Source organism: Pempheris klunzingeri, chromosome 1 (assembly GCF_042242105.1).
Source record: "Pempheris klunzingeri isolate RE-2024b chromosome 1, fPemKlu1.hap1, whole genome shotgun sequence".
NCBI lineage: Eukaryota > Metazoa > Chordata > Actinopteri > Acropomatiformes > Pempheridae > Pempheris > Pempheris klunzingeri.
Window position 1 is genome coordinate 32,725,991 of NC_092012.1, and position 12,820 is coordinate 32,738,810.

The 12,820-nt window shown below is 41.3% G+C and overlaps 1 protein-coding gene across 3 annotated transcripts in view; it reads right to left on the reverse strand.

Annotated features, from left to right (window-relative positions):
* phkb (phosphorylase kinase, beta) overlaps positions 1-12,820 on the reverse strand; it is an 86,363-nt gene that overhangs the window by 17,737 nt on the left and 55,806 nt on the right. For all 3 annotated transcript variants that reach the window (XM_070831844.1, XM_070831852.1, XM_070831860.1), the window contains 2 exons: positions 5,189-5,244; positions 4,426-4,519 (listed from right to left, as the gene is read on the reverse strand). In XM_070831844.1, the coding sequence (XP_070687945.1) occupies positions 4,426-4,519; positions 5,189-5,244 (150 nt within the window). The remainder of the gene's footprint in view (positions 1-4,425; positions 4,520-5,188; positions 5,245-12,820) is intronic.

Here is a 12,820-nt window from a genome sequence, read left to right on the forward strand (position 1 = left end):
CTGCAGTGGCTACAAGGTGTGAAAATGTACGACTCGTTCCTGACACACTGCAAAACTTTGAATACACTATAAGGACATTCCTCAGTTTAACAGGAGCTCAGACAGGTGTTGGTTCCTGCATATTTTTACAGCTGCTGTCCCAAATAGTGTAAATGTAACCGATGGTCTCACAAAGTGTGCACAGCAGATTAACTTTTACAGCAGATGCTGTCATCCAGAGAGATTTAAGGTAAGCATGCAGGTGGGGGCTCAGCATCTTGCCAAAAAGGCTCAGAGTGATACTATACTGTCTGTGCCTTTTGAATTTGGGATTAAACTTTCTAATTCCGAAACAGTTTTGGTCAACCCACTGGCCAGCTCCAGAAGGTGTCCTCAAATGTATTAGACCACCACCCAGTGTCAGGTGTTTGCCTCCGCTGCCCTAAATTAACAGTATTGCTGATCACCAAATTATTTTTTTAATTTCTGTAATGGTTAATCCACCAGTATGTGCAGCTCTTTAATCAAAATGATGTATTTGAAATGATGTAAAAAGAATCTGGAGTAGTGGAACTGATGGACTGGACAAGTCAAAGTCCAGACTTGAATCCTATCGAACAGGATTTATTGAATTAAAAAATAGATCACACACAAATGTAATCCAAAGCAAGTCTCTGGGAACAGCTAGGAACTATTTGGAACTCAATAACAAAAGAGACGGTCGAAAAGTCCATGAAAACAATCAGGGCCAAAGGAGGTCAAACAAAATATTACGATTTTTGGTTAAAATATGTGAATAAGGACTATTTAGTTGTTCCAGTTTGTTATTTGCCTAATAAATAATAATACAATGTTAAATTTGAAACAAGTTGTTGACAGATTTCTAAAATATTTGTGTTTTCTCGTTTTTATGACAGGTGGTCTGATACATTTGTTAAGCACTGTACATTGAAAGATTTGTTGGTTGCTGTAAATGCTCTTTTCCAAGAACTTGCATAGAAGCAATGAAGTTCTTTACAACCAACTTTACAAACCTCCAGTTTAATAGAAATGATCTCAAACACTTTGTGTCCAACCAAAACACAGGAAGTAGTTCCCAAGAAAACCATGAAGCTTTTGTTGATAGCTGTGTAACATAGAAGATGGATCAACTTACGTGCACATGCTAGTTTGTTCACCTTCACTTTATATGCAACTTCCTAACATGCTGCAAGAGGAGCAAATGCGAGAAGTTGCAAAGTTACACTGCTTTACTGTTACCACACAATAACAGGAGACTGAAGTTGTAGCAACTTGCACTACAACTGCAATGGTTGGACTGCTTCCACTAGCTGCATTAGACTTGCACTGCCATTTTCCCAATCTCTGAAGAGGTGAGTAAAATATTATTATGACCAATAGTCATATTTTACAAGAATATTAGAATAATGCAATTTCTCTTCAAAGCTTTTCAAGACCTGCAGCCTTTGTCTCGCTTTAGAGCCTCGTTTGCATGAAAATGAGTCTTAAACAAAATGGCCTCCACACTGACTATCAGATATGAAAGCAGGAGAGAGACAGCTAACAGGAAGGCTATTTTTGGAGAAAGCAGTGATTTTCAAAGTGCAAAGCTGTAGGGGTGGGAATAACACATTGCAAAATGTAATTGCCACTCTCCCATCATCAGGCAGCTGTTGTCAACACAATCAAATGGCTGCGAGGGGCGAGGTGAGGTGAGCAAATGCAGCCTGCAGCACCGGAGATGGTGGTGACTCCGAGATAAACAGATTCTGTCGAGGAAGAAACGTCTGTCTGGGCTTTGGATTTAATATTCAGCACAGCGCCCGCTCTGACTCACAATTGCATATCCATCTGAGAGGTTGAGCACCACGCAGCAGAAAGAGGCAGAGGGGAAAGAAGTAAAAAGTAACAGGTATGACAGTTCAAAGGCAGATGATAAACCTGGAGGGGAGAGTTGTTTGGTGTAACAGACATGATGGGGGCGGGGCAGGACGTAGGCCTAGAGGGGAGAATGGGGTTGGAAAAGCGCATGTGACGGATACAGCAGGAAATGGACAGAAGGTAGAAAGGCCTGGAGGAAACAACAGAGCCCGGAGAGATGACATGATAGGAGAAATTGTTTGTTTATAGAAGGTGGCGTTGAGAACTGACGCCACATAAAAGACACGCCAGATGAAGAAGAGGGTTTGAATGATGGATATGACAGAGGAGAGACAGACGACGGGGAGATAGCAGACTTCAGACAAGACACATGCAGATGAGGGACAGCATCCAGGGGAGAAACCAGGGTTTGAGCGACGGGTGTGGTGGGAACAGAAGCTGGAAGGGAGGCAGTGGCTGGTGTCACATATATGACAGTACAAATGGCGTAATCTGCTGCAGATGAAAGAAGCAGAGTGAGTAAGATGGAAACAGCAGCGAGTGCTGGACTAGTTACTGAAAAAAGGTTCAGTAGACTGCAAGTTCCTTCCTTACTGTCAGTTCCTTCTGTTACTGTCAGAGCATCTCCACTGTTAATAATCAAGCAGCCAAACAGATGTGATGCCCAGTATTCTGTCATCCAGTTACAATATTTTCACCCACATATGATTGGCAGTGCATCCATCCAGGTAAAGTCAGTTTACACCCATCTAACCCATAATGAACTAATGAACCCATCAAGGGAGACCTCATTGTCATCAGACAGTGAGGTCTCCCTTGATGGGTTTGTTTTGGATCTACAGAGAGTCAAAGTAGTCTCCTATATAAATCTACAACTTATTTTCTCATTTTTTATGAGCAAAGAGTAATAAGTAGACTATTAGACTTATTAGACTGAACTGAGTATTTCAGTTTAAAGTTGAAGTTATTCATTCACTTTTGCTACTTAAAGTTAAACATACATTTGATGAGGATAAGGAGATTCTCTGGTGGATTCAGATGCTAAATTCTATTGAACTACAGACGTTATGCTGAAAACAATGACTTAAAATGAAAGCCAAGAAATGCCATCAAGGATTTCTATACATTTTGGATGGGGAATTTCAGTTTTCTGTTCCAATTGGGCTGCCACAAAACGTTCTTGTTTTGGCCTGTCAGACAAGCACTGCTGCTAAAAAGAAAGCTCACCTAATGTTCCAGTTGTAATCATTTTACTTCAATAGATTATCAATTAACAGCTTATGACTAAATGACTAATAAGCAACAAATAGAGTAGGAAATATTTGTTGAACAAAATATAGATATAGAATAACATCTTTTTTGCTCACAGCTTACAGGTTGAGTAGATACCATCATGCAGAGACATATTTAGTTAATTTAAAAACCATCATGTATTTTCAAGGATCTACAAAAAGCTGTTTGTTAATCCTTCACAGGTCTTAAAGTTTCTGGGATTTCTTCCAACTGCATCTCACAGCTTTTATATTCTCCTCTGAAGCTCCTTGATCCACAAACTCATCTACTTGTTTTGACCTCCAAGTATTCAAATGCAGGAGCGAAACAGAAGTTAAAGTAACGATGGAAGTGATTCCAAATTAACCATTCAGAATATCACAAGGCAACATTTGGGATGTCTTTCATCTCTTGCAGAGCTGTCGAACGCACCCTTCAGAGAACAAATTTGGAAGCCGCTCGGCCCCATGCATCTCCAAGTTGCCAGAGTGACACGGCGACGGCTCCACCATTAAGCCGATCAATCAACATGAACAATCACTGTTCCACTGATCAATCGCGTCAACCAATCCGCAGCCTTGCTGTGATTGATGTGACAATCAAGAGGAAAATCTTAAGAGCAGGAAATCCAGGACTGACAAGCAGATGGACTGACTGTGCCGAGTTCTGCTGGGGTATTGACGGCCACAGTAACTCCTGTAATGCAATCGGTGAGGCATCGACTGGCAAAACCCCTCCCTCCAATAGTGGCTGTAATACGGCATGTACAAAGAGTTTGGAGGAAGGTGCCTTTTCTTTTTTTCTTCCCCAAAACAAAAATCATGAAAGCAAAAATATAAGGAAAGGATTGAACAGTGTGTTTGTCTGCTCGAAGGTAAGCTATTAAGTCAGCATCCACGGCTGGTAAGTTACCTTAAGTTGTAACGTAACACTGCGTCACTTCCATGGCCTGCAGTTAGCATATCATTAGCTAACGACATTATTATGTGACATTATTAAGCTTCCTTGTGGTCCCACATGCTATTAACTACCACATCAGTCTGACATTACGTTGCTTCTCATATTGTAGTGTAAAACTAGGACAGACTAGGTTGTTGCTCTTTTATTTCCCACACCTCCTGCATGGACAATTAACTAGTAACAACCATAGCGCCGTGTACGTAGACCAATGAACGCGTAGGATCCTTTTAGGGGTTTTTCTCATTTAGAAACAGCCACAAACATTGACACGTTAGCTGGAAATGGAGTTATCATATGGATACAGTCGTCATGTCACTCGTGTGTCTGTGTTACCTTGACCAGCTCCTTCTGAGGCCAGATCTGGATGGGCTCCACCTGCTGTGGCGTCTGGGTCTGAATGCCATAGGTGTTCAAAAACACCTGCAGCCTGCACACACACACACACAGAGCTACAATATTACACTGTTCTGTTTAGGCAGTCAGTGCAAACACAATAATATGTATTGAAATGTTTGTGACTTTATATTTCTTGAAAGGAAATGCTGGCATTACTAAATCTACTGCTGTGATTCTACAGCAGCTGTTGACCTTTAAATGTATCTATACAGATTTATCACAACATTAATAAATCTATTAGCCTTGTGTTCTTGTAAATATATAAAACTCTGTTAACTAGGTCCATTGTAAATCTTTATCTTTTACGCTGCTATTGAACAGCGGCGTGTACTGGAGAACAGAAGTGAAGCAGAAAGATGATGCACGAGTCCTGATGGGACTTGCCAGCAGCAGTAATTGAAGCTACAGGTTAACAAGCTTCACAGAGTCGTTTGACCGTGTTGACACACACACACACACACACACACACACACACAGTCTCACACAGGTATCCAAGCGTGCACCCAGACATACGAGCGCGTACACACAATGAGAAGAGTGACAGATGACGGTAGAGGTCAGGCAGAGCTCCAGCTTTATGAGCTCACCACAATTACACCACTGAGAGAGCTGAATGGGAGAGAGGAGTGGGAAATAACATCGCTTTATGGCCTGCACATTAAGACACACACACACACACACACACACACACATGCATTACCTTTGGCTCTCTGCTATCAAGGCGACGTGAATCACAACATCATTCTCTATGGGACCCTGTGAAAGAGATGGAGAGCAGACAGATTAACATGTGAACCACTTCTCCACTACATGTGGCGTATGTTGCACATTAGTGCTCGTTCTGTTTTCTCAATCAAGTCGGCACAAATGACTTTCTGGCTTCTGTTATGTCTTTGCTTTGATAATGCTATTCATCTAACATCCATTCCAATAAAGCAAACTGGAGAATAATTTAACTGAGCTGAATTGAGTTTAAAAGAATGGAGTTGGTGTGTGTGTCTGTGTGTGTGTGTGTGAGTGATAGAGAGAGAGAGATGTTAGAGGTTCAAATCAAAATTCAGTTCACTTCCTTATAAAATGACAACACTGCCTTGCTCCTACCTCCACTGTCACACAATTTAAATGAAAGTAAAGCTCTGAATAACCAACAACGGTTGATGAAAGACGCCGCAGCGCCGGGCTGGGAGGGAAAGAGCTGCGAATTAAGAGGGACAAGAGAAAAATGTAAAAGGGAAGGCAGAGCAAGAGACGGAGAGAAGCAGGAGGCTGTAACACGATGTTTTATCCACTCTGGTGCCAACACAGTGAGATGAGTTGAAATCATATTAAATGGAGAAGAAGAATACTGACAGACAGAGATAGTGAAGCATAACATTTCTGATTCTTTTTTTTTTCCCCACAAATGAAATACCACAAATTTATTTGAAGAATATGTTGATAATAATTTTAAGCCTTTTATTAAGTAAGTAGCTTGTCTAATGGGAGGATTTGCTGCTTTTCTCATTTTCATGTCATCCTAATACTTTATACCCTGAGGAGAAGCAACGTGACTAATGGTCAAAGTCAGAAATCTGAGTACGTCGCTGGACTATAGCACACTGTGGTGGGCATTTGGCATTCAGCTTGCTACAGACTGAATGATTAATTACAATTAATAAACAATTAATAACAAAATAATAATTACTTGCTCGATGCCCTTTAAGCCTTAAACAACCAATCAGATTTTCACACTGTCCGAGCAGCAATTTGAATTTCCAGTTTTCTATTACAAGAATTTAGAATTAAAGTAAGTATGCCGTGGCCACAGAAACTGTTATTTTTCTTACGACCAAATCCAGCAGTAAACAGAACCTGCCAACAAATACAGTCTGTGTATCCAAAGCCTGATATATCAGGATTTATCACTGTTGTATCATCACATTGTTTTCCAAAAATGATCGGAAACACATCAGTGAGCCACATTATTCACAGCTGACATGTTCCTGCATCACCTGAATCGTGGACTCTGTAGTTTGGGTCAGACCCACATACGCTGCCCTGCTGCTGCACAAGTCACTGCTCACTGGCACCTCGCACCAAATCTGTATTAATCTGCAGCTGAAAATAGTCCCCAACAAACACACCATGTTTAAGGGAAATATTTTGGCTTTTTCAAAACTGAAACTAGGTATTTTCAGACTGTTTGTAAAGATTTGCATCTTCAGTAGAAACAAATGGGCTTGGGAATTAAATATATGATTACAATAGTATAATTATTCATGTACTGTATACTAGTAAATAATGCTTTGTAGGAATGTCTCCTCAAAATTAGGTAAAATCAGGGAAAACTAAAGTGACAGAACTAAAGTGGCAAAAAGAGTTTCGTTGCTGTCACATCTGTGGCCTCCCGCTCGAAGCACACCGTCCAGGCAAGACTCACACTAACACTACGGCATATAGACAATCACAGCTGGCCAGAATATGGCAACACATTACTCATGCTGCAGGGTGAGAGACAACATGAAAGACAGGGAGGAAAAACCGAGGACAAAGGTAGAAAACGAGAGAGCACTCAGTCAATTCAGAGGTTTTCTCTGCAGTAATCTCAGACCTTCTGGTCTTGTGGACAATCAGGGAAAACACAGACAAGAACAGAACATCACAGTTGCTTGTCTTGTACTGGAGCACCTGAACACATCACACAGAATAAATCACACGCAAATGAAGAAAATGTGTTGGAAAGAGACAACGTGAATTTCTTTTTATATTTTCCCTTACAATAGCTGGTAATAACAGGAAAGGGGCCAAATCGCTCTTATCAAACAAAGATACTTTTATTTGTGTGTCTACATGTCTTACTATTGTCCTGAACGTTACTATTATATTTATATCTTATCTTATATTCATATGCCTGTAAATGGGACTTATAAGGGAGCGTGTCCATCAGTTTGAGTGTGTGTGAGTGACCATGACTGTTTCACTTCTTGCTAAAAATCACATTCACATGTCATTTTCGCACTTTTATTCATGATAGATTTACGCGTTGACTATTTTGCTATGCAAGAGTTGTGTGCATTGCATTGTGCGCATGTAAATGTCTCCCTCTACGTTCCCGTCAGTGGCTTTCATCTTCTCATTCTTTACTTGTACAAGTACCATTTATATGTGTAATTTGTGTGTGTGTGCGCGCATGGGTGTGTGCAAGTGAATTGTAAGCAGAGAAGATCATCTTCATTGCACTGAGTGACGGTCTATTTTGGGCCATTTAGGAAGCAGGCAGAAGCTTGTGACTCACAGGAGCAGTGGCCTTTCATCTCGTTCTCATTGCGGGGATGCACGCACACACACACACACACACACACACACACACACACACACACACACACACACACACACACTGATAGATGCATCATGGCACACAAGTACTGATATCAGCATACAAAGATGTTCAGATTCATAGTCAGTGCAACACAGAGCCGGGGAGCAGCTCACACAAATAAGCATGCTTGTGGATGTACACATACATGCACGCAGAAAGCTGGGAGCCATTTTGTTTGGTCGATAAAAGCTGGTTTTACACAACAACCTCGTTATCATAAATCAGAGAGTAGGGAGAGAACAGAGAGAGGGGGGTGGCTGAGTAGAAAAAAAACAGACGCCTGAACACAAATCTCTCCTGATGAATGGGGGAGCAATGGCTTCTAAAATGCTGCAATGCAACTCTCTCATTAGCGCTGGTCTCTAAGCAGACAAAGGACTCATTTGGTGAAGGAGAAGATATGGAAATGCATAAAGGAGACACAGAGGGAATACAAGTCCTCTCACACTCTCATCTGGGCACTTGCAGCCAAACCTTGGCACGACGGGTTACTGTGCAGCCGCAGAAAGGACAATGAGATCAGTCTTCAAATGTTTCTTCAAACAACCTTTTCAGGGGCAGCCTAAAACATCAATGTAGCGTGACCGAAATGATGAGTGTGAGAGGGAGGCAGAAAAGGAGAAATGTGTCATTTCACCAAAGCAGCTCCATTGCAGACTGCTGAAAGGTAGTTAACAAATCATATTGGACTCTGGATGTACCCGGTGGTGCAGCCACTGCTCTGATGTCAGCCCAGCTCAGGCCAAGCTTAACAGTTTAAAGACGCCTGCAAACACTCCCTGGAATTGACTTTCAAAGTAGTTGATGAAAAGAGAATAAAACTGGTAGAACAAATGAGTTGCGATTGAATACAGGTAATTGAAGTTCAGAAACTTTAACTAAGTATTTTAATAGGTAGCGCAGAAGGAAAAGATTCTATGAAAACAGACCCTGCCCTCCACTGCTCCATACATGTGGTTAAAACATTTCTTGACTGGAAAACGTGCTCTCTTGCTCTCACTATGCTGCCTCCATCTGCACGCTAACCTGTGAACACGACAAGTTCAATCAGCTTCTCTCAGGGAATTCTACCGGAAATTGCTAAATGCAGTAGAAGAAGACAAGGCGGGTTAAGTAAGTCACAAAAATGAATTGCATCATTTCAGCATGACATAACTCATGACAATAAGACCAACATCACTGCAGACACCTTTCACATCGGAACTTGGAAAACAGAATCCAAGGTGGAGTCCTTCCTTCTAAGATTCCTTATTCATAGATAATAGAATAAGTGGATAACTTAAGAATGACCTCATAATTATCTTCATCTAATTTCTAAATCAAACTCAATATAGGCGTCTCTGCATCACAGAAAAAGAAACAGTTCAAACTCCTTTACATCAGTATTTTTATATTAATTAGGCCATAGTTCAACATTTTGGGATACGCACTTTTGCTTTCTTGCCAAGAGTAAGAGGAGAAGATTGATACCACGCTAATATCTTTCTGTTTTATTGTACCGACACAAGGTAAGCTTAGCTTCAAGTCTGAAAACAGGAGGACATGGAAGGAGTTCCAGCCAAAACAAACAGCCTGGCACACAAACCCTGCATTAAAGCCCAAATTGCTGTTATCTACACTTCTTTTTTTTGTACAGTTTAAACAAACGAGATTCAACATGTTATTTTGTGAGTTGGTGGGCAGCTTTTGTAACCCATGGAGTGCCAGGCGAGCCGTTTTTCCCAGCTTCCAGTCTTCACGGTAAATTTAAATAACCTGCCAGCAACTTTACTGCTTCGGTCCATTCTCATCACTCTCATCTGCGTGATTTGTAGATGCAGAAAGCTGCTGTTTTAAGTGAAACAGTATGTAAAACTCACAGCACGCTACCTGCCAGTTCCAAACAACCGTCAAAGTTAACAATCAGCTGGAGAATATAATGATGAATAATGAGTGTTTAGCATCTAAGGAGCAGGATGTTCAGGGGTCGGTGGAGACAAACACACAGGACTGGATTTAAGTTCAGGGGTTGGACACTGGACACAAACCACTAAATGAATGAATGAATTCTAAAGTTGCTCCGTAACTGCTTGATGTATAGTTTGCTTTATCAACTTAAGAAGTGATGACAGTCTTATGTTGACAGCTTGTTTCACCCAAGTGGCCAAAAAATGTGTTAATGCAGGCGTAAGCATATAAATCCATGATTTTAATGCAATGAGGTTTTCCATGACTTTGTTAAGTCTTTGTTAAGACTCTGTAGGACCTGCAGATACTCTCTGGGTCATAGCAAAGTATGCTTCAGCTTCCAATTTGTAATCATTACTATTCTTGCAAATACACAACACAGAATATCAAAGCTGTGCGTGCCTGGGGGAAATCAATTCATAGATCAATCAATCAATTCATCTTTATCTACATTGCACTAGTTCATGACAAATGTTATCTCAAGACACTTTCCGTAAAAGAGCAGGTCAAGAGCAGAACTCTTTCATTAAGAGAGACTCAACAATTCAAGAATTCAAAATTAAGGATTCAAGGATCACCACAAGAGCAGCATCAGGTGACAACGGGGCAGGAAAGACCTCAGACAGCTCACCAGGCCAGTACACTGAATACCTAAACGCTGTACCCAAGAGGGCAAGGGCAGCAGCAGAGACTTCTGAGCTGCCACCGAGCAGAGCTTGTGCTTTATTAGTCTGAGGTTTAGGGGCGAAGAGAAAGATCGTATGATTAATGCAGGCGTCCTGCTACCAACTGGTACGGCTACACCAATTATTAATTAAATCAATGAGTACCACTGAGTTTCCCTTCCGAGTTTGAATTGATATGGAAAAAAGATTAATTTATTCATGAGTGGAGCAGAACGAAGCTAAAACAATGAAATGAAGTATTTAATATTAACTTGAAACCCCTTGTAGGAGGAGTGTTTGAAAAAACAGATGAAGTTCAGGCCATCAGTGAAGTATGTGGTTACAGCAGGAACTGGAAGGTGGTGAGATGACAATCCGGCCATGCTGCTAACACACATGCTAACACACCGAAGTCTGGCCAAGGACTTTAAATATGGAAATGAAAACAACAGAAACTCACTGGCTGCTTCTGGTCAAGGGACTCTATGTACTGCAGAAGGGACTTTAATCAGCAGTCAGTCACTGAATGATAAACTATGACATTTACCTCACAAATAGAAATTAAAAGTCTGTGCCAAAAGGCATTTAAGGAAACCTTTCTGGAGCCATCACAAAGGGCTGCAGCAGCAAAAGGACATTTGTCTACACCTGGAAAACCACAACTCAGCAGTCCTCCGGTCACACAGCAATGCTGTGCAGGACCGGCCTGGGCTAGTTTCAAAATGTTTATTCTTAGATGATAAAGCTGCTGTTATTTTATCTTATTATTATTATTATCATAGAAAGCTCAATGAAAACCTAACATGTAACATCATAGGCACCATCTGCAGGTGAGTCCTGTTGGAAAGTTACCTATCCTCATCCTCATGGTCTTCAGTTTCCACTGGAGAGGATAAGCACCCTGGCTTTACATGCTTTGGTTGACTTGACAGCTTTCTCGTCATTTACTCTGGACGAAATAATACCTTTTTAGAAAAGCCCTGTCCTGTTTAAAACACTCTTGCATGGATGTGATATATTAACCTGAGGTCGCCATTTTGACCATATAACTCCACTCTGAGCTTCCCTAGATTGACCTCCTATTAATAATAGAGCTGGCTTCAAAACGCTCCTCCTAACATATTAAATATTACATGGACTCACTCTGCTATTAAAGGAATAGTTAGACATTTTGAGAAATATGCTCATTTGCTTTCTGTATATGCCCCATGTCTGAGGCAGTTACCTTAGTTAAAAGACTGAGGCGGGGAAACCGCTTTCCTGGGTCATTCAAACAGTGAAAAAAACCTTCCTCTTGGCTAGGCAAGGTGACCATCTGCAACTTTTGAACGGATTTAAAAGTTGACATATAGCTTTAGAGGTGCTGGAGAGGAATTTTTATAAACTTGGAACAGAATCAGGCAAGAAAGACGTTTCCCCTTGTTTCCGGTCTGTACGTTAAGCTAAGATAACCACCTCCCGGCTCTAGTTTCATCCACAGATAGATAACAGAGATGTATCGATCTCAAGTGAGCTGTCTCCTTTGTGTTCTCAAAGGGGGAGAAGTCAGTCAGAGAGGCACTGATTAAAACGGCAGAACCTTGTGTGCGAGTGGGTGGGACTGTGTACTTGTAAGGGAAAAATGGGGGACAGATGTGAAAAAAGTGAAAAGTGAAAAAGAGGCAGAGCTGTGTTCTTATTTGTTTTGTCAAAGTCAAAACAAATAACACTGTCTGTTTCTGCTGTGTGTGTGTGTGTGTGTGTGTGTGTGTGTGTGTGTGTGTGCCAACCTCAGGCACTTCGCTGTGACAGGAAGAACAAACACTACTGTTTACCTCCACGTGCATGTACAAACAGAGAATGACTAATGAAAGAAGGAGGCACATTAATAAATAGAGATGGCACACATCTGTCACAACAACCAAACAAATTAGAATAAATAACTCCTCTACTCTTCATCTTGGCGCGATGAGAGAGAAGGGACACACACACACACACACACACACACACACACACACACACACACTCGGGACAAAGTATAAACAGATCTGTAAACCCTTCTACCTTTCATGTAATCTAGTAAACTCCAAGAAAATGTTCTGTATATGTTCTGAGGTTATACAGTTTCAACGTCTATGAAAAAGATTGGAAATGGAAAAGGACTCCAGGAAAGAATACACAACGTGGCCTCTGCCCCGGATAAAAAAAATAAGCAAGAAATCACAATCCACACAGACAAGAAGGTGGAAAAAGGAAGTAAAAGAAGTCTTGAGATGGGACAAATTGAGACATGCTTTTAACAAGTGCTGTGGTACATTTCCAGCTGCAGGATGGAGTGGCGGGGGTTTGCAGCAGGCCTGGCTGCCCCTCAGAGATACGGCCG